This window comes from Lontra canadensis, unplaced genomic scaffold (assembly GCF_010015895.1).
Source record: "Lontra canadensis isolate GAN:19392208 unplaced genomic scaffold, GSC_riverotter_1.0 scaffold98, whole genome shotgun sequence".
NCBI classification, from domain to species: Eukaryota; Metazoa; Chordata; class Mammalia; order Carnivora; family Mustelidae; genus Lontra; species Lontra canadensis.
In genome coordinates, this window is record NW_022631092.1 from 7,615,711 (window position 1) to 7,640,627 (window position 24,917).

At 52.2% G+C, this 24,917-nt stretch overlaps 1 protein-coding gene across 10 annotated transcripts in view; it reads left to right on the plus strand.

The window, feature by feature from the left end:
* The first annotated feature begins 532 nt into the window (after positions 1-532).
* Positions 533-24,917, plus strand: part of JDP2 (Jun dimerization protein 2) — a 38,936-nt gene continuing 14,551 nt past the window's right edge. The window contains exons 1-4 of one of the 10 annotated variants that reach the window (XR_004380268.1): positions 644-778; positions 11,267-11,490; positions 18,163-18,300; positions 21,386-21,577. Coding sequence is in view for 8 of the 10 variants with exons in the window: in XM_032837269.1 (XP_032693160.1) it covers positions 766-778; positions 11,267-11,490; positions 18,163-18,300 (375 nt within the window). In the remaining 2 variants the exon portion in view is untranslated. Of the gene's footprint in view, positions 603-643; positions 779-1,425; positions 1,445-1,699; positions 1,847-2,168; positions 2,188-5,750; positions 6,023-11,266; positions 11,491-18,162; positions 18,301-21,385; positions 21,578-24,917 lie in introns of those variants that run through there. The other 9 variants (XR_004380269.1, XM_032837270.1, XM_032837269.1 and 6 more) reach the window with 9 other exon arrangements.

The window sequence follows — 24,917 nt, forward strand, 5'->3', positions numbered from 1 at the left end:
CGCATAAAGTAACATTGCGCCTGTTCCATGTTTTCTTCCATATAAACGTCCAGACCTCAGTCTCATGGGGGAAACATCATAAGGCAGTTTCACAGTACCCAGCTTTGATCTTTCTGCCGTAGTAAAGGTGTAGTTGGCCTTTCTGGGGCTCCAGTTATGCTCTTCCACAAGACTATCCGATTACTACTCATTTTCCATCGTATATTCTTTGAGGACCTTACTTTGTTTTTACTGGCTCACTTCAAATGTTTTGAGGGAGAGAGCTGATGGTGAAGGTGAAAATGGTCAGTCAATGTCATGGGTGCTTGGTCTGTCATCCCCTGGTAATACCAGTCCCCTCATCCAGAAAGATTCTGAGCACTGGGAAGTAAGGAGGATAAAGCCTGACTGTACTCACACTGACGGCTCCTTAGTTTTTGCTCATCGGCTCCCATCTGTCTCAAGTCTTGTTTCTTTCACTCTGAGCATCTGCGCTCCAAGAAGGCATGAACTTTTTCTTTCACTTCCTTTCTTCTCTGGGTGATGACCTGACATCACTCTGGGAAGGAGGCTGAAGGTTACCGAATATAAACACGGTCACTCCTACTGGCCTAGGCAGAAAGGTAGGCTGGGCATCCAGGGGGTCCGGAGGTAGGAGATGCCAACCAGGGTGCCAAGGCCTTGGGAGCCACATGTGTGCAGGGGGGCTCTGTGTCTCTGTGCCTTTACATACTGGAAGGTGCATTTCCTCTGGAGTCGCCATTAACCATCTACCACTCGAGGAGGATGAAAGGCGGGAGTAAGTTGGCAGTGGAAGTCATAATGGGGAAGAAGAGGCCACTTAGGGTCGGCTGAGGGCTGGGTCTGCTCACGGGAGCGTCCCTGAGCCGAGAGAAGCCTGCAGGAGTGGGACAGAAAGCCCAGGGGTCAGCCTGTGGAGCCCCAGGGAAAGCGGTGGGCTCTGGCCGCAGCCCCAGAGGAGGGCAGCCCCCTGCAGGGAGCCAACCCGGGCCGCAGGGCGCCCAGGTGGGCTAGTGGGTGGGGGTAATCCTCCGCCCATCCTTCTCCACCGGAAAATAAAAGCGGCTCGCGAGATCCTCCCCTCACTCCCTCAGGCATGCAGAGTCCGAGGATGAAAATGTGCTGAAACCCCCTCACGGTTTGGGGGGGGGGGGAAACGCTAAGGACTGAGGAAGATGGTTCAACGCAGGCTGCGAGTGTCTCCGGGAGCTCTGGGGCTTGTCCCGCCGCGCCTTCTCCCTTCCCGCGCGCGAGCCGCGGCTCGGGTCTCGGGGTGGAAGCGGCCGTGCGCGGGGATGCTCTTACATAACCGCCCGCCGCGTCCTGCTTCCCCGCGGGGTGGGCGCCTGGGGTCGCGCGGGAGCCGGGGCAGCCGCGGCCCTGCGGGGAGAGCTGCGCGGCGCGCGGCGGGAGGAGGGCGCCCGGGGCGGCGGGGGAGGTGAAGGTCAGTGGGTGTGAGGCGCCGGATCCACACCCCCTCCTCCCTGTCCCCTCCTTCCCTTCCTCTCCGTCCCCCTCTGACGTCTGGAGCTGGCAGCTCGGCGGGTTCCGCATTCCCGACCCCTCCCCGCCGCCCAGGGGCCGCTATATAGCCGGGGCTGATGCAACCCGTCCCGCCGCCCGCCACAGCCTGCGGGAGGGACGCTCGGCGGCCGCGACGGGGGGCGCTGGCGGCGGCGGACGCTGCAGCGGCGGCGGGGCTGGCGCCGCGGCGGCTCCCGGGCCGGGACGGGCCTGGGCACCGGGCGGAGCTCGGCGGCCGGGCAGCAGCGGCGCTGCGTGGGCACGGCGCCTGCAGCCGGGCCCCGGCCCCGGGGGCGCCGCCTCCGCCCGCGGCTTGTGCACGGTGGGTGCGAGGGCGCGCGCCGGGGGGCGCCGGGCGGGGCGGGGCGGGAGGGGCGCGCCGGGCGCGGGCACCTGGGACGGCGGCCCCCGTGCGGGCGGAGGCCGGGAGGCTCCCGCAGCCCCGGGCCGCCCCCCGCGACCCCCGCGAGCCTGTCCGGGCGGGGGGCGCTGCAGCCCCGGGGCCCCTCCGGCCCGGCGCCGGGGAGCCGGTGAATGCCTTTTGGTTCCCGCCCAGGGACGGTAGGCTCCGTCGGCCCGCGGGGCGGCCGGGACGCTCCCTCCCGCGCTCTCCTCCCCCGTCCGTTTGCAGGGAGGTGCTCCCCTCGGGCGGCGGGGAACCGGGTGAGTGGGGAGAAAACTGCCCGGGGACGGGGAGACGGGCGGCGGAGGTGGAGGTGGAGGCCGAGAGGCCGGGGAGGTGCAGGGTGCTGGTGGAGGGATGACAGGGACCTGCTGGCAAGTCGTGCCGGCCCCTACCCCCTTCGCTGGGAGGAAGCGCGGCTCTCAGAGGACCTGGAGAAGCGCTGGGGCTCTCAGCCCAATGGCGAGGGCTTCTCTCAGGGCCATTGCTCCTGGGTTCTGGGCTGGGAACGGGCTGGGGGCGAAGGGGGCGGCCCAGGTCCCCCGTGGGCTCCCCCTGGTTCCCAAGCCAGGTTACATAAGGAGGCAAGCCTGCTCCTCTAGGTAACCTGCCCCTCCTCTCCTGCCCAGCCCAGTTTAGAAGACTCTCTTCTGCCCCGCCCCTCAAAGGAGGTTGAGGGATTGGGCCATTTGGGCAGGATCTCAGGACCCTGGAGTGGCAGACCCAGGCTTTGCCTGGGTCAGTGGGAGGAGCTGCGAAGATGGGAGGTCTTGGCTCTTCTTCAGGGATGGATGGGCCATCCTTGCGGCTGGAGAGGCTGGTGGAAGAGGAACTCAACTGACCCCTTGGGTCAGCTCCAGTTGCAACGTTGCCGGACTGTTGCTCAGTGTAAGGCTCTCCCTACAGTGTAAGTTCAGGGCATCCGGTTATGACCTGATGACATGTGCTCAGGGCAGATGTGCTCAGGTCTGTCTCTCAAAACAGGCCTTGCAGACTGCGTGGGTGTGCGTACCCCGGTCTAAATCTCAGTGGACTCTCCTCGAGGTCTTACTTTGAGGAGCATCTGATCTGAAGCTTTGAACCACGATGGGGTGCCTGCTTGTCCTTTAAGCCCTTGCTGCAGGCAGTGTTCCCAGATCATCTCCCTTCCCCCCACCACCACCTTCCTCCCCTGAGGGTTTTTAAAAACACCTCCCATTGCTTTCATCTTTCCAGCAAATCTGGCTGCAGCTTGGATGGACGCCTTATCTTCCTTTGCAGGTTTCTAGGGGAGAGTTTAACCAGGTATCAGGTGTGAGCGTGGCTCTGGTTTTATATAAACCTAGGACCGGGGAAGAGAAGCAGGATCTATTCTTGTGCCTCTGGCTGGTGAAGGTTGTGCCTTGTTTAAAACAGGGAGGACAGATTTGTCAAAGACTCTTCTGTTCCTCTTCTTCTTTGGCTTTGGTTCAGAGCTGCCGGCAGCTCCAGAATCCTCCTGAAGAGCTGGGTGCTGTGAGATTTGAAGGGCTGTTGGAAAGCATGGGCGTTGAGGCCTCTGACTTTCCTCCTAGGTTGTTTCCAGCCACCTCCAGGGAGATGTGTTGGGAAGTGCTAAGCGTCCCCGAAGGAAGGATTTAGATGAGGATCTCTCTACTCACTCACTGCCTAGCTTTTGCAGCCGCTGGGGTCTGTTGTCTCCCCCACCTGTTTGCGGGCCTGTGGGCATCCTTTCCAACCTACAGAATCCTTGGCAGGATGGGAAGGGCTAGGCTCCCCGTGCCCTGTTTGTCATGGGGCTGCTGGTGTTGCAGTGGACCGTCTCTCACGCGGAGGTCTCTGTTTCGAGCCGGGCTCTGGAAGAGAGGGGCCCCGTGCGATTCCAGGTTGGCCTGCTCTGTGTTCATTCGGCCCCAGCTCAACTTGAGCAGCCAGAGCCAGGGCTGAGGGCAAGCTCCATTCTTTGCTTTTCTGCTGCAGGATGCAGTTTGCTTTTTTTCCATGTGAATGAATTATGTTTGCAACCGAAATGGGAGGAAGAGAAAAATAGAGTGAGTGTGTATGGGTATGTGTGTGTGCATACCTATATAGGCGGGGGTGGGGGGGCAGCAGGCACATTATTTTTCCATTTTCCTTTAATTAAGGCTCTGTGGAGGTGTGTTTGAAAACAGAGGGTCTCCTATGCCTTTGAGGAGGGTGAGAACACTGTTTTGGCTGCGTCCCGGGCCATATGCAGCATATGGTGGCCAATGAAACTGGGCCTGGCTCATTCTGTTGCTTGTCTTGGCAGTCGGTTCCGTGGCTTGTGTTACCAGCTCTGGAACTTACGGGCTGCCAAGCTTTGTGTGCTGTGTGTGTGCGCGTGCGCGCGCGTGTGTGCGTATGCGCGTGTGCACTCTTGTGCGTGTGTGTGGTTTGGCCTCTCGAAGCTCAGCAGAGACAAATGCCTTAGCGACCCAAGGTTGGAATTTTCAGTCTGTGTTTCTTTACACTCATAGCTGGCTGTGGGAGGCCCAGCCAGAGCCCACCGTTCTGGGTTTTTTTTTTTGTATTATTGTTATTTTTTAGTCTGTTTCCTTGCTGCAGCCCCTGGGATTCCGTTTGCAAAGCTTGATTTCCAAAGCTTGAGCTGGCCAATGGGATTTTTTTTTTAAAGGGCCAAGAATTTGTCACACAGTGTGTGCAGGTCTGTGTTATGGGTCATACTGTGAACTGCCCACACCAGAGATGGGGTGAGCGGGGAAGAGAGGAGGGAAAGCTTGTCCAATGGTAGTGCCTTCCCAGCTCTTCGCTGTTTGGAATCAGGATCTTGGCAGAAATGCCTTGATGTGTTTTTATTGAGCACCTACATTAGGCAGTGTTTATAGGCAGGGCCTTATCAAAGGCATTTCTCTGGTCTCCAGAGAAGACTCTTTCCTGGGAGGAGAGGTTCCAGTTTCTTCTTTGGCTGGGATAGACATGCAAGGATCATGCATGCTGGGGTGTCTTCTGATCCTGTCACCCCTCATTCCTTTCTTGGGAGGATGTAAGGACTGACCCCTTCTAAGCAGTGTGGGGATACAGTAGATGGAAGGACTCGGATGATGCTGGCCCACTGCCTCTGGAGGCCAGCGTGGAAGACCCTGGTGGTGTCTTGTTGCCAGTGATCTATGCAGCTGTGTTCTGGCAGCTGGAGGAAACTTTAGGAGAAACTAAGGCAGAGCATGGGTGCTGGGCTTCGTTTCTGCACTTTTGCACCCACCGCTGATCGGGCATCCTTTAAAAAAAAAAAAAGATTTTATTTATTTATTTGAGAGAGAGAGTGCATGAGAGAGCACAAGCAGGAGAGTATCAGAGGGAGAAAGAGAAGCAGGCTCCCCACTGAGCAGGGAGCCCGACATGGGACTTGATCCCAGAACCCTGGGATCATGACCTGAGCCAAGGGCAGACACTCAACCCACTGAGCCACGCAGGCGCCCCTGATCAGGCATCCTTTGTTTCTCTTCAGTAACGACCTGGATGCAGGGTGGTTTTGTCCCCTTGGGGTTTAGAGCTGGAAAGTGGGACAGCAGAGAGTCCTCTGGGGAAGAACCCTCTTCACAGTCATAGGAAAGGGAGATCAGTGCTAGGTGGGAACCGTGCGGAAGGGAGGTCGCGGGGTCATCCAGCACTGGTGTCCCTCCAGGAAGGAAGGCCTTCATGGCCACACTGACATCACGCTCACTAGGTACAGGCGCTGTTCCAGGTACTTTCCAGGTATTAACTAATGTAATCCTCTTCTCAGTCTTACAGGGCAAATAACATTATTCCCACTTTACAGCGGAGGAAAGTGAGATGTGGCGAGGTTAGGGAACTCGCCCAGTGTCACACAGCTAGTAAGGGGCAGAGCTTGGATTCCCCTTCGGATGATGGGGCTCCATCGTTCCTACTGTTTGCCTGCCTCCCTGTCCTGCCTGCAGAGCTGAGGCCCCCATCGGAGACACCGGTGCCACGCCCCTGTTCTCGGTTTTAGAGTTTTCTCCGTTCTTTTGCTCCTTGCCTTCTGGATCATCTTATCTTTTGGAAGCTGATTTACCCACCTCATTTCAGATTCCAGGAGAGAGATCATTCCAGATGATTCCTTAGCTCCAAGAACAGGTTTGCTGTTTAATTCTCTGAGATTCACCATAGTTGATACTATGTTTTATCATCACTGGCCTGGCACCTTTCTGTCTGCCACGCCTCACCCCTTCCTGCCCATGGACTTCTGTCCTCCCACTCCCCACCCCCGTTTTCCTCCTGGGAATCTTCCCAGGCTCTGGCTCCCAAGACCTCCCACCCCCTCACATTGATTCTCAGTCACTGGCTACCCACTCTAACACCACTAGTGTTCCTGGACCCTGACCCGTGAGCAGCCTTGCTCCTTGACCTGCCCCCACTCACCTCTGCTTTCTCTTAGTGCTGAGCCTTGTGGCCTCAGGCCTTTTGCACTCTTTACACACCCATTCCTGGCTCCCGATGCCAGCCCGGTCCAGCTGTTTGCCTAGAGGGGTGCTGGCCTTCTCAAAGAGACCCAGGGACTTTAGAGCTTCCCTTAAACTTTTATTTCCATGGACAGAGAGTTCATGATGCAGATCCTGACTTTCTCTTAACCTACGTCCCACCACCTTTAATCTGTCTTCACCATTCTAGATTAAAATGATGATTATTGGGCACTTTCTCACAAGATAGCCCTGTACAAGCTCCACCCATCACAGCAAGACTGTTATTTCATTAAAAATTGTATCTTACAGAGTTACGTACAGTACACAAGAGAAGAAAATAAGAGGGGAAAACTTAGGTTCCTCTACCTTTCCTTCTTTTGGCTGAAATGATTCTTCATCTTAGTATCTTCCAAGGGGACCCAGTCTGGAATTGAAGTATATTGTGGCTTTTCTTGTGCTTGTACAAGGCAGTGCCCCAAACTGTGTGCCTAAGACACACCCCCACCCCTCGCCCCCAGAAGTCAGAACAGAGAGATACAGATGTTGGATCTCTATTTTAGGTTCTTACCTCTTGGACCCATCTGGTCCCTATCTTTTCCAAGCCCGCTTCTAGGGAGCTGCATCAAACCTCCCAAAATCTTGGGTTCCAGAGCAGCTTGGGGTCTGCTGTGACCTCCCGAACGCTTTCCGTCTTATTCGTGCCTTACTTGTCAGTCTCATCTCGGATCTGTGCATTACCCAGTTTTTCTTCATTGGCTAGTTTCCAAGTTGTTCCTGGTCAATGTCCCAAATTGCCCAAATCTTCTTGGATTCTGGGCCTGTCTTTTGAGGTCAAGCCCCGTTTGCCAGTTTTGGTCTTCTGCCAACGTATGGAGCTTGCTCTTTATTTATGCATCCCAGTTACTAATGGAGACATGGACGGTGTTTATCTTGCTTTCCGACCTCCTGGGCTTGAAGGGAAAAATCTCTGGGTTCTTCCCCTAAAGCTTTTTAATGCGTAGCTCTCCTTTTCCTCCTAAATTGTTTCCGTATGGAACAAGCAGTTCGGGAGATGATTTCACCTCTTGTCATCTTTCCTATGTCTTCCTTGAAGTGGGTAAATTCCTCCTGGCTATTATAGGTTCCCGGCGACTGCCCCCCTCCCCCATTTTTATAGATCCCTAAATCACATCAAATTATTTTATTTTTCAAGTCACCAAAGTTGTCTTTTCAACCTTGGATCGTGAGCCAGCTCTTTCCAGTTGATGAGGACCTGGTTATGAAGGGCAGCCGCTGCAGCAGCTCAATCTTCTGCCACCCTCCCCAGCCCCCCCAAATTCCCTCCCCACCCCAACCGTTTAGGATGACTTCGCGCTGGTGAACGTCAGCTGTTGCGATTGTCTCCTAGGAATGGCATGTGTTAAGGACTTTGTGGTTTGTATCTAAGCAGTTAGGGGCGCCCTTGCAGGGTGGGGAGGAGGGGCTGCGAGGAAAGGGGGATTTTTGCTTCTGTAGGTGGCTGAATCTCTGAGCGCAGTTTGCCATTGGGATGGGTTCACAGGGGAGCAGGAATGGCAAGAATTTATGGGGCTGCTGCTCCCAGGGCGGGGGGTTACCCCTCCGAGGGGGTCCCACGGTAGCAAAGAAACTATTATATTTTGGGATCATTTGTTAGTGTCTCATTTAGACCATCTGTATGAAAATAAACAGAAGCTGCGAACAGAGCCTATCATTCCCGGAATAGAGTGGGGTCTGGCTTCCATCTTTCTGAGATGGTTTAGGCAGGGAAACATACAGAAGCCTCTGGAGGATTTTTCTTGGGGTCTACTGTGGGAACAAATGATCTGGAGGTGGATAATGAGCATCTAAACTCCCAGAGACAAATCCTTATCCCACTCGCTCAGTTTTGTTCCATCGTGACTTTATTTTTCATCACTTACTCATTCATTCATTTTTACTTCTTTATTGATTCACCAAGTATTTGTTGGTTACCCTTTCTGTGCCAGAAATGATGCTAGGCCCTGGGGCTCCAGGGGGCAGCAACCAGCCATGACTACTGCTTCCCTCTTGAAATCACCCCTATGCTTACTGAGTGCCCACACGCACCTTTTGCCCAGTAGGAATTGGCCTTTGCAGTACGGGAAGGTTCTGGGGCTTCTAGCCAAGGAGGGGATTTTGTGCTATATTTTTGCTTGGCTGCATAGCAGAGTTGTGGTGCCCCCATCCCGTTAGGGGTTTGTATCCAGCTGAAACACCAGGCACAGAGCATTTCCCTGCCTCCTCTTGCCTGTCTGGTTTGACTAGCTCAAGCATCCTTTTTTTCAGGGCGGCGGGGGGGGTGGTCACTGACTCCCTGTGGCATGAGTTCAGGTCTGGCAGAGGGGATATGGGAAGGGTTTCTCCTCTTCTGGAAAGGAGATGTGAGTTTCCTTTGTCAGCTTGGCTCAGGTAGCCTGAAATCACTCCCCTGTGCCTGCCAGGTGTCCCTGTGGCTGGGCCCAGGCATCATTTTGCCACCTAGGAATGAGTCCTTCCATTGGGCCCTTTCTTGTTCTCCCTGGGGGAGGCGCTGGGAAACAGCAGCTCATCCAGTCTGCCCCAGAGCCACCTTCTGGTGCGGAAACCTACAGGCCTCTCTGCATTGCAGGCCTGGCTCTGGAGGTGGGATAGGGTGCCTTCAGTCCAGTTTAGGCTTAGGAAGGGTCACAACACCTTGACCTACCACATAGAGATGTCTCAGGGGCCACGTCCACATCTGGTCTCCCACCCAGCATACCATGGGGTTGTTTGGGGAATTTCCTAAACCTGGATCTGCATGGAAGGCACAGTAGAGGGTCCTCGGTGCAAGAGAGTGATCCTTTGCTAGGGTCTAGTGTCTCAAAGTCCACCATTAAAAGATTATTAGTATCTGCATATATATCTCTTGGACTCCGGGGGGAAAACAAAAACGGCAGAGTGAGAAAGCTTTGGTTCTAAAATCCAGAGACCGGGAGTCCAGCCCTGCCTTTTCTTCTGTGTGACCTTGGACAAGTCATTTCACCCCTCTGAGCTTTAATTTCCTCATGTGCAAAATGAGGATGTGGTTAGATAAGTGCAGGGCCTCCTCCATCTCTAAGATGATGACTTGATGTGAATGAGTCTCAGATCCTTTTCTGAAATGGCCCGGGGGACACTGGGTGCTAAGGAGGGGCGAGGGGCCCGGTGTGGGAGGCAGAGCAGGTGGAGACCAGACATAGGGCCTGGGGTACCAAGTGTGAACTCGGGTGCCTGGCAGGGAGCTCTGTACAAACGGCTTCATAGGCAGATGCGCTGGGGTGCTGAGGGCAAAATGGCAGGTCCTTTGTCCACTCACACACACCGTTTTTTAAGGAAAGAGATGTCCAGTGGAAGTCTTTGAGTCTTTATGGTTCAAGGGTGCCAATCCCTCACATGCTTTTCCCCTCAGACTGCAGAACCCATTGAGAAAGAGACATAGGGTTGGATGGGGAAGCAATTTTCACCTTTAAAAGAGAACAGAGATGGAGAACATGGTGTATACTTGTGGTCAAAAGGGGCTCCCTAGTGGGCCTCTGTCCTGCAAAATAGACCTGGCAGCATGAGTGGAGACAGAGAGTTGTGGGTTACGCCCCCGGGACCACTCCTGAGGGAGGCAGTGAGCCCAAGACAGCATGGCCATAGGAGAACATGAAATCTGCCCAGCGGGAAAGTGTGTTCCAAGGGATGTCACATCTCCCCTGTCTCACCAAATACATCCCTTTCCATGGGAAGAGGCTGATGGAGGTGGAAGGGTAGGACAGAGCTCCCCCAGGATTTCCAGGATCGTTAAGGTTTTAATTTTATGGCCCTATGCAGAGAGGTGGGAAGGGAGAGAAGTTCCCTTTTGCAGGACTGACATCCTGGAGCAGCTTTGCACTAAAATGTGACTTACAAGGCGGTACACATCAGATCTCCATATTCTCAGTGACTCCTGACTCATAGGTGGTCATCAGTTGGGTGGCTGGATAGATGGATGGATAGATACGAGCCCTCGAAGGGACCAGATGAGTCTGGCTTTCTTGGCAGATATGCTTTCTTCACTGCTATCTGTGTCTTGAAGTGACCGTTTCTTACCCACAAGCTTCTCCACACAGAGAGAAGGAATAAGAGTTCCCTGGTGTTGACCTGTCTGACTTCCATCTTTCTCTCATGCCTGCAGCTGTCTTCCTTTATACACCTTCTGGGTCTGGCAGAACCAGAATATGGGTTTGCTTGGAGAATAAAGGGACCAGGAGGACTTTTCTAACCCTGGGCTCCGCTGGGCAGGTACCCACTAGTCCATTTCATCTTTGCCTCCGTATTATCCCCATAGAAACCAGACACACACACTCACCTGCACGCTTACCTTGAACTTTGACTTGCTTCATTTCATATTCAGGGTGTCTTAACAAGTATGCAGAGCGGGGTGTGTGATCTGAGGGGAGGCACTGCACCAGAGCAAAAATAACTCCTTCTCAAACAGGTGCACTGGGGCCTGAGATCCCACTGTTGTAACCCGTTTTCTTCAGAGGCAGCCCGGTGTGGTTTAAATCCCGGCTTCTCCAGTTTTAACGGTGTACAAACTTGAGTGAATTCTCTTCCTAAGCCTCGGCTTCTTCATCTGTATAATGGGTCTGACCCCGTCTCGTGGGGCTCCCGGAAGGATTACCACAGTGCCGAGCTCATAGCAAATACCAAGTCAGTGTGGCCTATGCTTGGGTTAAGCGTTGCCTTCAGTGCCAAGAATAACTTTGGTGGGAACCAACTGATCAGAGTTCTCCGCTATCACAGAATGGATGTAGAGGCGGGAGGAGCAGCTGGGTGGGAAAGGGGTTCAGGGGAGCATTAGTGAAAGAAAGGAAGAGCCCCCCTTCAAGGCATGGGGGCTTAAGCGCATGTCCTGGTCTTCTCCCACCCATTCCAGGCTGGGCTGCCGCTCCTCCTGCTATGATGCCTGGGCAGATTCCAGACCCTTCCGTGACTGCAGGCTCTCTGCCAGGGCTCGGCCCCCTTACCGGACTCCCCAGCTCGGCTCTGACTGCAGAGGAGCTGAAATACGCTGACATCCGCAACATTGGGGCCATGATCGCCCCCTTGCACTTCCTGGAGGTGAAGCTGGGCAAGAGGCCCCAACCCGTGAAAAGTGAGGTGAGCGAGCCTTGTTCCTCTGAGGGCACTCCGAGGGTAGACGCCTGGGTTACAGCCCCAGCTCCAGCCCCGCATTCGCTGAGGGACCTGAGCCTTGCTGTTCCGCCTGGGGTCTGAGGACCAGTAGAATCTATGTCACCCCACAGCTCGTTAGAGATGCGGCAGCTCAGGACCTCTCCAGAAACTTCTGCCTCAGAATCTGCATTTTAACAGTCTCTCCCGAGGAATTCACGGACATGTTCAAGTTTGAGAAGGTCTGGCTGGGCAGGATACTGAACCTGTGTCTGGTTCTCCCAGAGGCAAAGGAAGGGTGATTAATAATAACAGTAATGAATAATAATGCATTGGCCGTCTCTCTGGGCTGTTGGGACCATCGGGGGAGGTTGTGGGCACACACGCATGCTTTGGAAACCATACAAGAGAATGCCATTCGGGGACTACCTTTAAAAATAATTTAAAAATGATTATCATGAGGCACCTCCCTGCCTCTTACCCGTCTTGGCCCCAGGCTGGAGCTGAAGGTAGTCACTGGGGGAGAGTGTGTGGGAAATCTGTTCCCCAGCTGCTGCCGGAGACAGGCATGGCGACGGTCACTTGGTTCCATCTGCTTTGGGTAATGTTTGTAGAGGACCTGAAGGTCAGGCACTGCCTCCTCGGGTCCCTTGAGGCACAGTTCCCATGAGCCTTCTTTGCAGAAGAGCAGCGTTTCTCTGGGGACTGGTGAGAAGCAGAAGTCCTCAGCGTGGGTGAGCCTCTGCGCAGGACACGCCCCCAGCCACGTCCCCAGGGGTGGTAGTTAGTCCCAAGACCTGCCCCAGTGAGGTTCTTCATAGGTAATGGTGCCCCTGGATGTGGGTCCCTCCTGTGGCCTGGAGCTCAGAGGGCGGGACACTCAGGAGGGAGGGACTTTTGAGTGGGGACGGGGGTCTGGGTACTGCATTGGGTTTATTATGCTACTGCTCTGCTCCCCCTGCCTCCCAATCCCCAGGAGTGCCATCAAATCTGCAAAGAGGGGTTGCCGGGGCTTGGTCAGGGGTGGCAAACTGGCCGTTTGCGGTCTGGATCTGGCTCTCAGAGGTGTTTGGTTTGGCCCACAGTGTTTGAAAAGAAACCTGAACCAACATTTCACCTGGAAATTTGGATTTTAATCTTTGATTACAAACTCAGGAGACCTGGACACACGGTACCCCACTGTGGCCTGGCTACTTGGAATGGAGAGCTCTACCTCACCTCTTTCCTCTCTCCAGTTTGCCGCAGGCCCCCACCCCTCCCTATTGTCCTTGGTTTTGTTTCCCCTTTTGCTTTTGTTAGCACAAGCTGCCTCCATTTACCTTAACTGCTTGGCTCCCACCGGAGCAGGAGACACCTGGATGCGGTGCATCGTGGGTGCCCGTCAAAGCCTGTTAAGTTGGAGATGGAAGTCGACGGTAATTACAGTCTTCTGAGTTGATTTTGTAAATCAACGTGCTGTTAATAGCACTTCCTGGCTTTTTTAGTGCTCTGTTTTCTTTATGGAGGGCCCTCGTCTTTGGTCTTTTTGCTATTCCTTTTCCCAGGCTCATCACTTGAAAGCATCCGTTTCTGGGTCTTTCCACGGTATAATTGCTGCTGAAAAGCAGCAGCTGAGCAGTTTCACTGGGGCGCCGAGCCTGTGGGACCATCGAAGAGCCAGGTGCCTTGGTCAGGGCTGGCCCAGCAGGGGATTTGCCCCGGGGGCTGAGTTACCACCTCCTTCCCTTTCTGCAGAGGGCACCCGAGGAGCTTTCTTTTTCTTTGGAAAAGGGCTTTATTTGGGTTGGGTATTTTTACATTTCACAGCCTCCCCCAGATTGGTGGCATATGCCTTGTACCTGACAGTGACGCGCTGTCTTCACAGGCCCCCACAAACGAGCACAGCCAGGCCGTGAAAATAACAAGCCGTTTTTAGGGCGTATTTGCATGTCCCCTCCCTCACTGTCAGACTGCAGCCCCGTGGGGGCGAAGAGGCAGATGGAGCCCCTGCAGACAGCGCCGGCAGGAGCAAGCTCAGCCCCGCACTGGGAACTGACCTCCAAATGCTTCCTAGGGCCGACCTAAGATTGGGGGAGGGTTATTCTTAGAGCAACGGAAAAAGAAAGGAGGTGGGGGAGAAACTTGCCACTGGAGAACCTTCTGTCCCGACGATTTCTTTGCACGTGGCAAACTGCCTTTGGAGGATTCTTCACGTTGGCATTTTAGACTAGTGGAAGTTTCTTGAGGGATAATGAGATACTAGCTCACAACTATTAAGCATTTAAGTTGCACCAGGCCCCGTGCTAAGTACCGAACGAATGATCTTGCAGATTCCTCATTCCCCGATCCTGGTGATTGGGTTCTCCCCGTTTTAAGGTGGAGGAATTTGAGGTCTAGGGAGGAAGAGATGGAGACACCCAGGATCATACTGCTGGAGAGTGGCGGAGCTGGGGCTGTCTGGGGGCGCTGGCGCAGCTGCTGGGGTGGGGGCCCGGGCTGGGTGCGGTGCTAGGCGCTCTTTGTCAAGAGTGTCATGGAATGGGTACCTGGGTGGCTCAGTGGGTTAAGCCTCTGCCTTCTGCTGGGGTCATGATCTCAGGGTCCTGGGATCGAGCCCCACATCGGGCTCTCTGCTCAGCAGGGAGCCTGCTTCCCCCTCTCTCCGCCTGCCTCTCTGCCTACTTGTGATCTCTCTCTCTGTCAAATAAATTTTTAAAATCTTAAAAAAAATAAAGAGTGTCATGGAACCCTTAGACGTGACTGTTACCGTGATGGTGGTTTGTGCCCGCATGACAGATGAGGTCAATAAGACTTACAGAGGTCCAATGCCATGCAGCTGGGAAGTCAGCCCAGCGGTCAAACTTTATAGAGGCAGAGTGTTAACCTTAGACTGTGCTGCCCCCACCCCGCACCTCCCCACGGCTCTCTCCATTCTTACATGTGTCTAATCAACCTGCTGTCAGGCCGAGGAGACCAGATGAACCCAGCCCCCGCCATGTTCCATCATTCTGAATGCACAGCCCTTGTTAGTGCTGAACCCTGCACTTCTGGAGCCTTGTTGTCCCCCAAGCCCCGGAGAGAGAGCCGGCCGAGCTGGCCGGCGGGCAGTCCGCCTCGCAGAGGCCAGCGTTCTCTTGGGCCGTGGCCAAACACACAAAGCATTTCAGTAAAGGAACATCGGAGGAATTAAGTTAAACGACAGGTTTTGTAAATGATAGAGTGCTTTGTGCTGATGTTGTTATTATTATGTGGTTGACACTTGAATTGTTTTGTGCCAAGAGCTTGGCAGCAGTCCGCTGGTCCAGCAGATAGTGCTAAGCAACTACTGTGTGCTTGGCCCCGTGCCAGGCACTGGGAACTGAACCATAAACAAAGCAGAGGAAGCCCCTTCTCCTGGAGCTGTATATCAGAGTCGGGGGCACCCAGAAATGCAGATAGGTGAAGTAGTGTGTGATGTGAAAGGTCAGGTAGTGGTCAGTATTGTGAGGACGAATTTCGCCGAGCAAGCACATGGAGAATGGCCAGAGGGCTCGTTTGGATGGCTGGCTGGGGATTCTGGATCTGTCATATTCGGGGGGATGGGATTTCTAGAGCTGATGCTTCTCCCTAGCCTCTTTGTTCTTCTTGCCTTTCCAACAGTCCTTTTCAAGACAGCTGTGCTCTCTAGCTTTCTCCAGAGTTGTCCTTCTTTGGCATTTCATTCTGTAGCCCCTTCCAGCCGGACTCCTCAGCCAACTAGCTCCTATTGGCCTGAAGATCTTAGCCCTCCCCGGGGCATCTCCGAGTGGGCTGCTGGGCCCACACCCTGCCTCTGTGCCTGGAATGCATTTCCAGCATGGACAGAGGGAGACCAGAAGCCCCGCCCTTGCACACATGAGGGCACACACACACACTTAACCTGCTAGAGGGAACCCCTCACCCTCTGGTCCACTCTGCAGGGCCCTGGAGGACATTCAAGTTCAACAGGGTTTGGACTGGATGACCTTTTAGGAAAGAGACTGCAAACCATCATTCCATGGGCAAGAGTCAGCCTACGGATGACTCTCATTTGGCCCTGACTGTGTGGTTTTCTTTCTTGTCTTTTTTTTTTTTTTTAAATTGAATGTGTTGTTAGATTTAAAAGCCAGGAAATGTGGAATTTCTGGCTCCTTTAAAACAAATCCAGAATATCTGGTCAGTCCAGGCCCACACCCTCATAAACACCAAGAAGCTAGAGCTGAGTAGCAAATGCTCACTGTATTAGCACAAGCCTTTAGTTTGCCACAGTCCCCACTACTCCCTGTTGCCTTCCACACAGCCTGCTTTTGAGTGTGTGTCCTGTGTGTAGACCCCAAAGACAGGGATGACATCTTACATTTCCTTTTATTTCCACCACATTGTGTGCAGTCCCTTGCATGGATTGTTTGTTTGATACATGCTTGTTGGTTTAAATGTTAATTAACTCTGTCAACTTAGCAAGTCCCTTAAACTTTCTACCCCTCGATTGCTGTATCTCTCAGTTCTTATCTCCAAACATTGTCCATTTGTTTTTTATTCCTGGACTTTAGGGACTTTAGGCAGAAAATAAAGAAAGAAAGAGAGAGAATGAGGAAGAAAGAAAGAAAATCATGAAAATCAAACCAACTGTTTCTAAAACTTAGCTAATCATCAAAACTGCTTGCAAAACTTGATAGATGCAGATTCCCAGGCCTGACCGTCGGCCCATGGACTCAGAAGCTATGAGAGCAGAGTCCACGGAATCTGTATATTTAGTAGGTTCAAAGATTCCTCAGCTACACTTGGGGACCTTTTACTGTTTATGCTTCTCCTTGGGCTCTTCTGATCCTTGTTTGGGGGCATTCCGAGGGCTTCACCTGGAGGAATCAGGGTGTGCATCCCCACCTGGGCTGTCTTGCTAGCACACCTTCCACGTGGGGACTGGGTCTGCGTCCTTGTCATTCTCAGAGCGGGAAAGACTTGGCCGTTTGTGAATTTCACATTGGTCATTTCCCAACTTCTGCCAGGGGCCCCCCAAAAACACTTTGGGGCTTTTCACCACTGATGAAGTATGAATCTGAGTCTGTGGGCTACTGGGTGGTCTTGGAAGGTGTGCTCATCCTCGGCTCGGGTGGTCATCCCAGAGTTGGTGCACCCAACTGTTCGTCCGTGTTTAGCCTGAGCATGTACAAAGTTACCCCAAATCATCTGATGTGCTGGGTAAACGTTGGCGTAAGCACGCTTGTGTTTTTAGTGATTTAAAACATAAAAGCAGCCCACTGACATTTTTTAGCAAGCTTTGCATAATTGGTTTTTAATTTGCGGCTCTTTGAAATAGCATTGGCCTTCTTCTCCCTGACTCAGACACTTTTTCTGTCTCATACTTGTTTGGCAGAGAGATCCAATCTGTCCCTTCTTGGAACAGGAATCTCCCAGCTCATCTCTGAAATCCTGACTTTCCGCTTTAGTTCCGTCACTTTGTTAGCAGGCTGTCAAGAGCCGTTAGCTTTTTTATTTCCTTTAATAGTTTCATTTGAGGGAGAGCGAGTGATCGCTAAAGGCCGCTCTGGATGTCTTTATCATTGGCCCCCGTGTTACCGAGTCCCCTGGGATGCAGGACCCCAAGCCTTCACAAGGGTTCTGATGCTCTGGGTTCACCTCATCAATTGGTCACACCTGCTGTCGTTTGAGGGCAGTGTCCCTTGGAGAGAGGGTGGTGGGGACATGGCTGCATCTGTGTGTCCTTAGAAATCAGACACCTCTGCAAAGTGCAGGGAGTCCTGTGCTGCCTTCTTAGAGTCTCTGCCTTAAGATGGGGGTAATCTTAGTACTCGCCCCTTGGGGCTGCTCTGATGAGCAAATGGACGAATGCGGTTGGAAGGTCTCACGTAATGCCGGGCGCTCAGTAAGATAACACAACAAACATAAGACAGGAATGTGCTTCACTTTTCCAAGGTGTTAATTATGCGAGTTTGTTTGGATTATCGATTCCAACACTGTTCCTTGGGCTTTCATTTCTTTGAGGGTATTTTGCCCTTGGATATGGTGAGTGGCCCAAATGTGTGGAGGTCCCACGTGTCACAGGTGCAGGACACCATCCTGGCTTCCTAACCTGAGGGTCTGCTTCTGGAGCCTGGAAAGAGCTCCGGACTTGGGCTCAAGCTTCTGGGTTGGAAGTCTGGCTCCTTGGCTCACTCCCTGTATGACCTTGGACAGGTCGGCTGTCTTGTTGAGCATCGGTTTCTTTCTCTATAAAAAGAGGAAACTCATACTCACCGAGTTGCATCATGAAGATTAATTGAGGCGCGGTGTAAAACGATGACCTTGACTCCAGCACAATATGATTGTAAATTGCCTGTTCTAGGGGCTGCGGCCCATGTGCAGTGAATCACACCACACGTTCTGACAGCATTGGCCTTTCCAGTGTGTTGCACCTTTGACCTGGATTTTGGGGAAGCAAGCAGACCTTCCTGTGTCTGTTTGTTCATGCAAGTGTCATGCAGCCAGTTTTAGTTACCATCGAAAACCGTAAATGAGAAGGCCCTTCGACCCTCTGTCTTCTCCTAAGCTGCTTTGTGTGACCCTTATCTTGTTTCCTGTGGTGTTAAGGTCATTGCTGGAGTCCCGGGAGCCATCGGTTTTTTTAGCAGCCATACAAAGTGGCCTCTTCTGTTAAGGCTGGCCGTCTTTCTTTGGTGTCCCCAGGTCCACTGGCAGCATGGACTCAGAGTTGGGAAACTGGGTCATCTCGCCGGTGAGCTCCGCTGGCTGAACAACGCTGGAGCCAGCCAAGCTGCTCTCCCTTCTACCACGTCCCCAAGACACAAGACCACTTGGCCTGAGGTTGGAGCTCTGAGACCTGGGACTTACAGGCAGATTTGGGCAGGCTGCGGAGGTGCTGGGAGTCAGATCATGGGCTTCCTCTGGGTTTAGCAGCCCCTTGAGGCTGTGCACATCGTGCCCTGTGCTGGGGCTGTGTGTGTTCTGCTTAGCGGCTGTGGCTGCAGGGCTCCCCTTCTTAAGCACGGTGCCTTTGCGTGTTCTGGATGGCAAGCTCCCACACAGTTTGGCTCCATAACCCTTCTTCCTGCCCCTCCCCACAGCCAGCACCGATAGAAAAACTTGGCTCTTTGGAGGCACTGTAGCAAAGCAGGACTGTTGCATTGGAACAATTGGGTTCTGGAGACGTTACTAGGCATTTGAACTTCAGTTTCTGCCTTTGTATAAATGGGGGAGACAGGCCCCTGTCTCACACCAGATGCAAAAATTAGCTCAAAATGGATCTAAGACTTAATATAAGAGCTAAAACTATAAAACTCTTAGAAGAAAACAGCCGTTAATCTTTGTGAGCTTGGATTAGGCAATGATTTCTTAGATAGGACACCAAACTACAAGCAACAAAATAAAAAATAGGTACATCTGACATTGTCAAAATTAAAAACTTTTGTGTTTCAAGGGACATAAAGTAAAAAGATAGCCCACAGAACGAGAGCAAAGTTTTGCACATTATAGATCTCATAAGGATCTCGTATATAGAATATGTAAAGAGTTATTACAACTCAATAATAAAAATGGGTGATGCACATTTCTCCAGAGAAGATACGTGAATGGCTAATAAGCACAAGAAAAGATGCTCAACATCATTAGCCATCAAAGAAATGAAAACCACTGAGAGACCACTTCACAGGCACTAGGATGACTATACTAAAACAAAAAAATTGTAACAAATATTAGTGACCCTTTGGAGAAGTTGTAATCCTCATACTCTGCTGGTGGGAACATAAAATGGTGCAACTACTTGAGAAAATAATTCTCAAAAATTCCATTCCTAGATAGGTACCCAGTAGAAAGAAGCAGATGTCCATGCAAAAACGTGTACATGAATGTTCATAGCAGTATTATTCACAATATTTCAAAAGTGGAGATGACCCAAATGTCCATAAGTGGAAGAACAGATTAAAAAAATATGATCTACCCGTACAGTGGACTATCACTTGGTCATGAAAAGGAATAAAATACGGATACTTGCTACAACATGGATGAACTTGAGAACATTTACATTTAGTGGAAGAATCCAGTCACAAAGAACCATGTGCTGCAGGATTCCATTGATAGGAAATGTCCAGAATAGGCAAATCCATAGAGATGGCAAGGAGAACCATCCCTGGGGCCTGGCGCTGGGGGAGATGGGAGAGGTGGGGAGCGGCTGGTAAGGAGCGTGGGGTTTCTTTTGGAGTTCATGAAAATGCTCTAACATTTTTGGTGGTGATAGTCACACAACTTCGTGAATATACTGAAAGCCATCAAGTTGTGGACTTCAAGAGGGCAAATTGGTGAATTTCATCTCAATAGAGCTCTTTTAAAATGAGGAAAGATAATAGCTATGCCACATAGGTGTGGGGAGGATTCGAAGACATAATCATGTAAATGGCCTGGTATGTATCTGGGCTCCAGAATTCGTAGCTATAGTGATTACCCCCCCCCACCACCACACGTTAAGGCAACAGCAGTGAAAAAAACAGGATCTCGTTAGAGGCATTTTCTCCTCTTTTCCTTTTTATTGCTAGGGGCCATCCAGAAGCAACGAGAGCTATCTGGCAGGATTTTGTATGGAACTTGGGAGGAAATATGGAGTAATTCTGGCTACTCATTAGAGTCCCCTGGAGAGTTTTTTAAAATATATATATATTGACATGAATGGTGCCTAGAGACTGAATCAGTTGGTCTGGGTGGAGCCAGCAGGTGGTTGTAGCCTGTGGCCGTTGGTGGAAACCTCTCGTGCGATATAAACCGGCCCAGGTCTTTGAAGGAGTGAGGACATCTGGGTTCAGGATAGAAGGCTCACGTGAGCAATGCACTTTATAGTTTGCAAACTGCTTTTGTAGACATCATCTCTTTTGATCTGTTTAACAACCGTACAGCGGGTGGGTGTTATTGGTGCCATTCGTTGTGAGAGAACTGAGATTTTGAGAGGTTAAGCCACTTTTAAAGCATAATTTTATTCTGTGCTTTTTTAAAATCAAGACCCACACACATGCTCATACCTATTAGTTATCAAATCTAACGCTTTGGGGAGCACCACGGGGGCGATGCCTGCCACCAGGTTAATTGACTTTGTGTAGACTTCAGAACAAGAGCTTTTCCTGCAACTCCTCTTTAACTGATGGGCGTGCAGGGCAAGCTAATACAGTGTGATTTACCTGTGTCCGTATTCACACCCGTGCCACTGGTAATTACTGATCTGCGTGTGCAAGGGAACATGAGATGGGAATAATTTGGATCCTGAGGCTGTCAGAAATCTGTAGCCGTTCCCCATAACCTCGGAGCGAAAGGCTTCACATCAATCACAACACATCTGATTGTTCTCACTGAATGACTACAGTAAGTCTGTGATACAATGTGAGCCCCTTAATAATTTAGTATAGTGTGTTTAGTATAGTGTGGTATTATCTGAGCAAGAGACTTCTGCTGCCGAAACCAATCTGAAATCCACTGGCTCACGTTGGCGCAACTCCAAGTGGGGTCTGCAGAGCAGTGGACCAGCATCCGGGAGCACGTTAAAAGTTCTTGGGTCTTATTCTGAGACTACTGAAGCAGCTATTCTAGAAGGTGGAGTCCAGAAATCTGGGAGGAAACAAGCCCTCCGGGGCATTCTGATGCTCTCTGCAGGTTTTTTGTTTTGTTTTGTTTTGTTTTTAAGATTTTATTTATTTGAGAGAGAGAGGGAGAGAGAGAGAGATTGAGAGAATAAGTGGGGGCCAGGGGAGGGGCAGAGGGAGAAGCAGACTCTCCGCAGAGCAGGGAGTCCGACATGGGACACTATCCCAGGACCCCAGGATGATGACCTGAGTCCAAGGCAGACGCTTAACCCGCTGAGCCACCCAGGCGCCCTCTCTGCAGGTTTAGATGACCCTAGAGTCTCTTCCAGCTCCGACTGACAATGATTCTCTCTGAGAATGCCTACGAGGGTCTAAGAACACGTTTTTCTCGACAGCGATCTCAAACTGTCTGGAGGGACCTGTACGCCATCAGCTGCCCATTAATGTGTGCGGCACCTGAATTTGTGTGAGGCGGGGCTGCCTTCTGAGTTTGCAGACATTTCCAAACCAGTTATTTCCAGGTATTGAGAACCTCCCCGCTGCCAGCATTCACAGCCTAAGGGATTTCTGCATTAATGAAGCTGCAGAGTTTGTCAGTAGGCCGGCTGCTTTATAGTTTCAGAGGGAAGATCAGATAAGCTGTTCATCGCTGTAGCTGGCTAGAGTTCTCAGGGCTTTGGTCTGAGATCCTGGGGCTGGGGGAGCTCTCTGGCTCCACCCCACCCCCACCCCTACCTGCCTGCGTGCTGCAAAGCCCTTCCTTCCCCATCTCTCAACTTTTATTGCATCCATTTCCTTACATGTATCACCCATGGTGAAACCCCTCCATCCTCTGGGCCAAGGCATCCCTGGCTGTGAATTCATCTGGTCGTGTCACCTGGGTGGGATTTTTATTAGCCAAATAGAGGTCGCCTGTTCTGCTCAGTGATTTGTCTGTTATCTATGCCTTATGCTTGAAAGAAATTGGCTGAAATCCGTGTTTTAGCTGCACAACCTGCATACAGATGAAACCGAACAGCATTGGTGGAGAATAATTAAGCCAAGGACCTTGATTTTCACCTTCATGATGAAAGACAGATGACTTCCAAGGCTTTAATAGGATGATGGTACTTGAAACGTTCTTCTACTTTGGCCAACTCGGGACTTTGAGAACAGCTCTGCTCATGAAAATTCTTTGCAACAACTGCATTTTCATTTAATTGTAGGTAGTCATTTTGCAGGAGCTCTTGTCCGTGGTTTTTTTTGGTTTTTGGTTTTTTGTTGTTGTTGTTGTTGTTTTTTTAACCCCAGCATAATCAAGGCATATTACACTGCTGTTGTTAAAGAATCGGTTTTAACTGTGTTATTAACTCTTTTTGAGAAAATTGATTTGCCCTGCCAGGTATATTCTGCTCCTTACCAGTCTTTTGGGGGTGGGGAGAGTCTTATGGGGGCCACTGTTTCTCTCCCTTTCTCATCTTTTGAATCGAATGTCAATTGGGCAAGAAAATTGATTGATGGCCTCGTGGGAAACGAAACCTCACCAAACCATAAATATGAAACAGGCCTGAAATAGACGTATTTCAACAAAAGCCATCATTCTTCAAATAGCTCTTCTCTAGCAAAAGGTTTTCCTGGCAATCATCAGCTCCTTTCTGTTCAGTGCTAGACTCTCCGTCCCGGCCAAGGTGATTTTTCCCATGTCTCCTGGCCCCTAGCTCCCTTTTGCGGGAACAGCGTTTGTGCTTTTCTCTGCGGGACCATCCACAAATGGGTGTCACCCTGCCCAGCTGGCTCGTTCAGGCTTTGTTCCAAACACAATGCTGTCTTTTCTTAGCTGTGGAAACGGGCTGTTCTCCGCTGCTTTCTGAGAGAATGGCCCTTCCCTATTCTGCTCATAGAAACCAGCCCCAAGCCTCAGCAGCTTATTGTTTTCCGGGTTCTCTTAACCCAGGAGAAGGTTCTTACTGAGGACAGGGGGCTGGGAGGGCCAAGGTCAGGGGGATGCTTTGTCTTGCTGAGATGTGAGGAGACTGAGAAGTCAGTTCAGTTGGCATTGATCCCCCACCCTGCCCTAAACGTCCCCCTCCCCCCTCCCCCCACCGTGGGCTCTGATGCCCCAACAATGGCAGCAGTGTCAGGCTTTCAGTACAAAAAGAAAGCGTTCCCTCCCTCTAGAAGGTGTTTAGGAAGCGGTGGTGTTCCGATTGGTCCTGCCACCGTCTGACCGGGGTCGGAGGCGGACTTCCTCCCCTTCTTTGAACTTGAGCTTCCTGGCCTGTGGGTGCCGCAGGGTGCTAGGATCTCTAGGTCTGCTCAGTTCCGGAACCTCAGGATGGGGCTTGCTTTACAGCCCCGCCACTCCCCGCCACTTCCTGTGGACGCTGAGTGCGAGTGCGCTGACCACCTGCGCTCGCAGCCAGCGGAGCCCGGTGAGTCATCCTGGCAGGTGGAGGCCTTGCCCCTGGCAGCGCTTGCTCACCCAGAGCCTTCACCGGGTGGCTGGCTGGGCTGGTTTGATGCTTTGAGTGAGCCTGGCACCCACCATGTGGGTTTGCTCCTAGGTGGGTGTGTTTGCTGTAGCCTGGCCGTGGGGACATCCGGGCTGAAGTGGAGAGGGCACAGAATGGGCGTGAGGAGTCTCGCCCAGGTCACCAGCTCTGTGGATCAGGCCTCCTTTTAGCAAACACTTAGTGAGCACTCCGGGTGGCCACAGACTCAGCAAGGTGCAGAGCACACAGAAAGCCAACGAGACACGTGTTGTGCTCTCACAGAACTCCCAGTTTCATGGAGGGGGCAGAAACTAAGGTCACAATACAGCACGACAGGGGCCAGGATAAGCTCAGAGTTCTATGGGAGCCCAGAGCAAAAGGACACCTCCTCAGCCTGGAAGGGATGAGAACCAAGGAGGGCTTCCTGTAGGTGGTGATGCTTGAGCTGAATGTACAGGGTGAGAGGAAGCCAAGGAGACAGCAAAGGCATGTGGCCTGCGGAGTGTGGGGTATGGAGAGGGTCAGGGCCGCAGCAACATGGAGGGTGGGGGGGACAGATGGGCGCTGAAACCAGAGTTCATGAGGCCAAGTCAAAGCCTCCCTTACTTGACACATTAAGGAGCTTGAGCTCTATCCTGAGGGTAATGAGAACCCAAGACCGGTAACTGGATCAAATTTGCATTCTCGAAAGATTCCCCTCCCATGGCTGGGATGGAGGATAGGGCTGTGCAGGGTCAGGAGGCCTCCTAGGAGGTCTAGGAGAGAGAGAGAGGGAAGGAAGGCCTGGAAAGTGGCAATGGGGAAAAGGAGGATTCAGGATGTAGAATGGGACGGCCTGGGTAGCCAAAACTGGACATAAAGAGGACACATGAGTGAGCGGGGAGGCCTGAATGTCTCAGTCCAGTGAGCACGTAGGCCATGGTGCCAGCCTGGGGCAGAGAGTAGAAGGAAGTAGCTAATCAAGGATAAAGACTTTGAGGGGCTGAGGGACATCCAGATTGAACACCCAGACTAGCAGCTGGATGTTTCAGCCTGATGCCAGAGATCTGGTTGGCATTCATACACAGATGGTGGTCGAAAGCACAGTGATCCGTGGCTGGTGCACGTGGAGTGAGAAAAGCCACAGGCCAGGGGTGGGACCCTGGGAGACATCACCCTGATGGGGACAGGAAGAGGGTCCTGGGCAAGGGACAGAAAAGGAGAGGCCAGAGAAGTAGAAGAGGGACAGACGAGGTCAGGGTTGTGCTTCCAGAGCACAGAGAATTCTAGAAAGAGGGAGTCAGGTAGAGCCAGAAGGCCCCCGGTGCAAGGGAGAGCTGAGCAAGCAGCATCCTTTGGACTCATGAGGACCCAGGCCCTGCCCTCGAGAATGAGCCTTGGAGGAATCCAC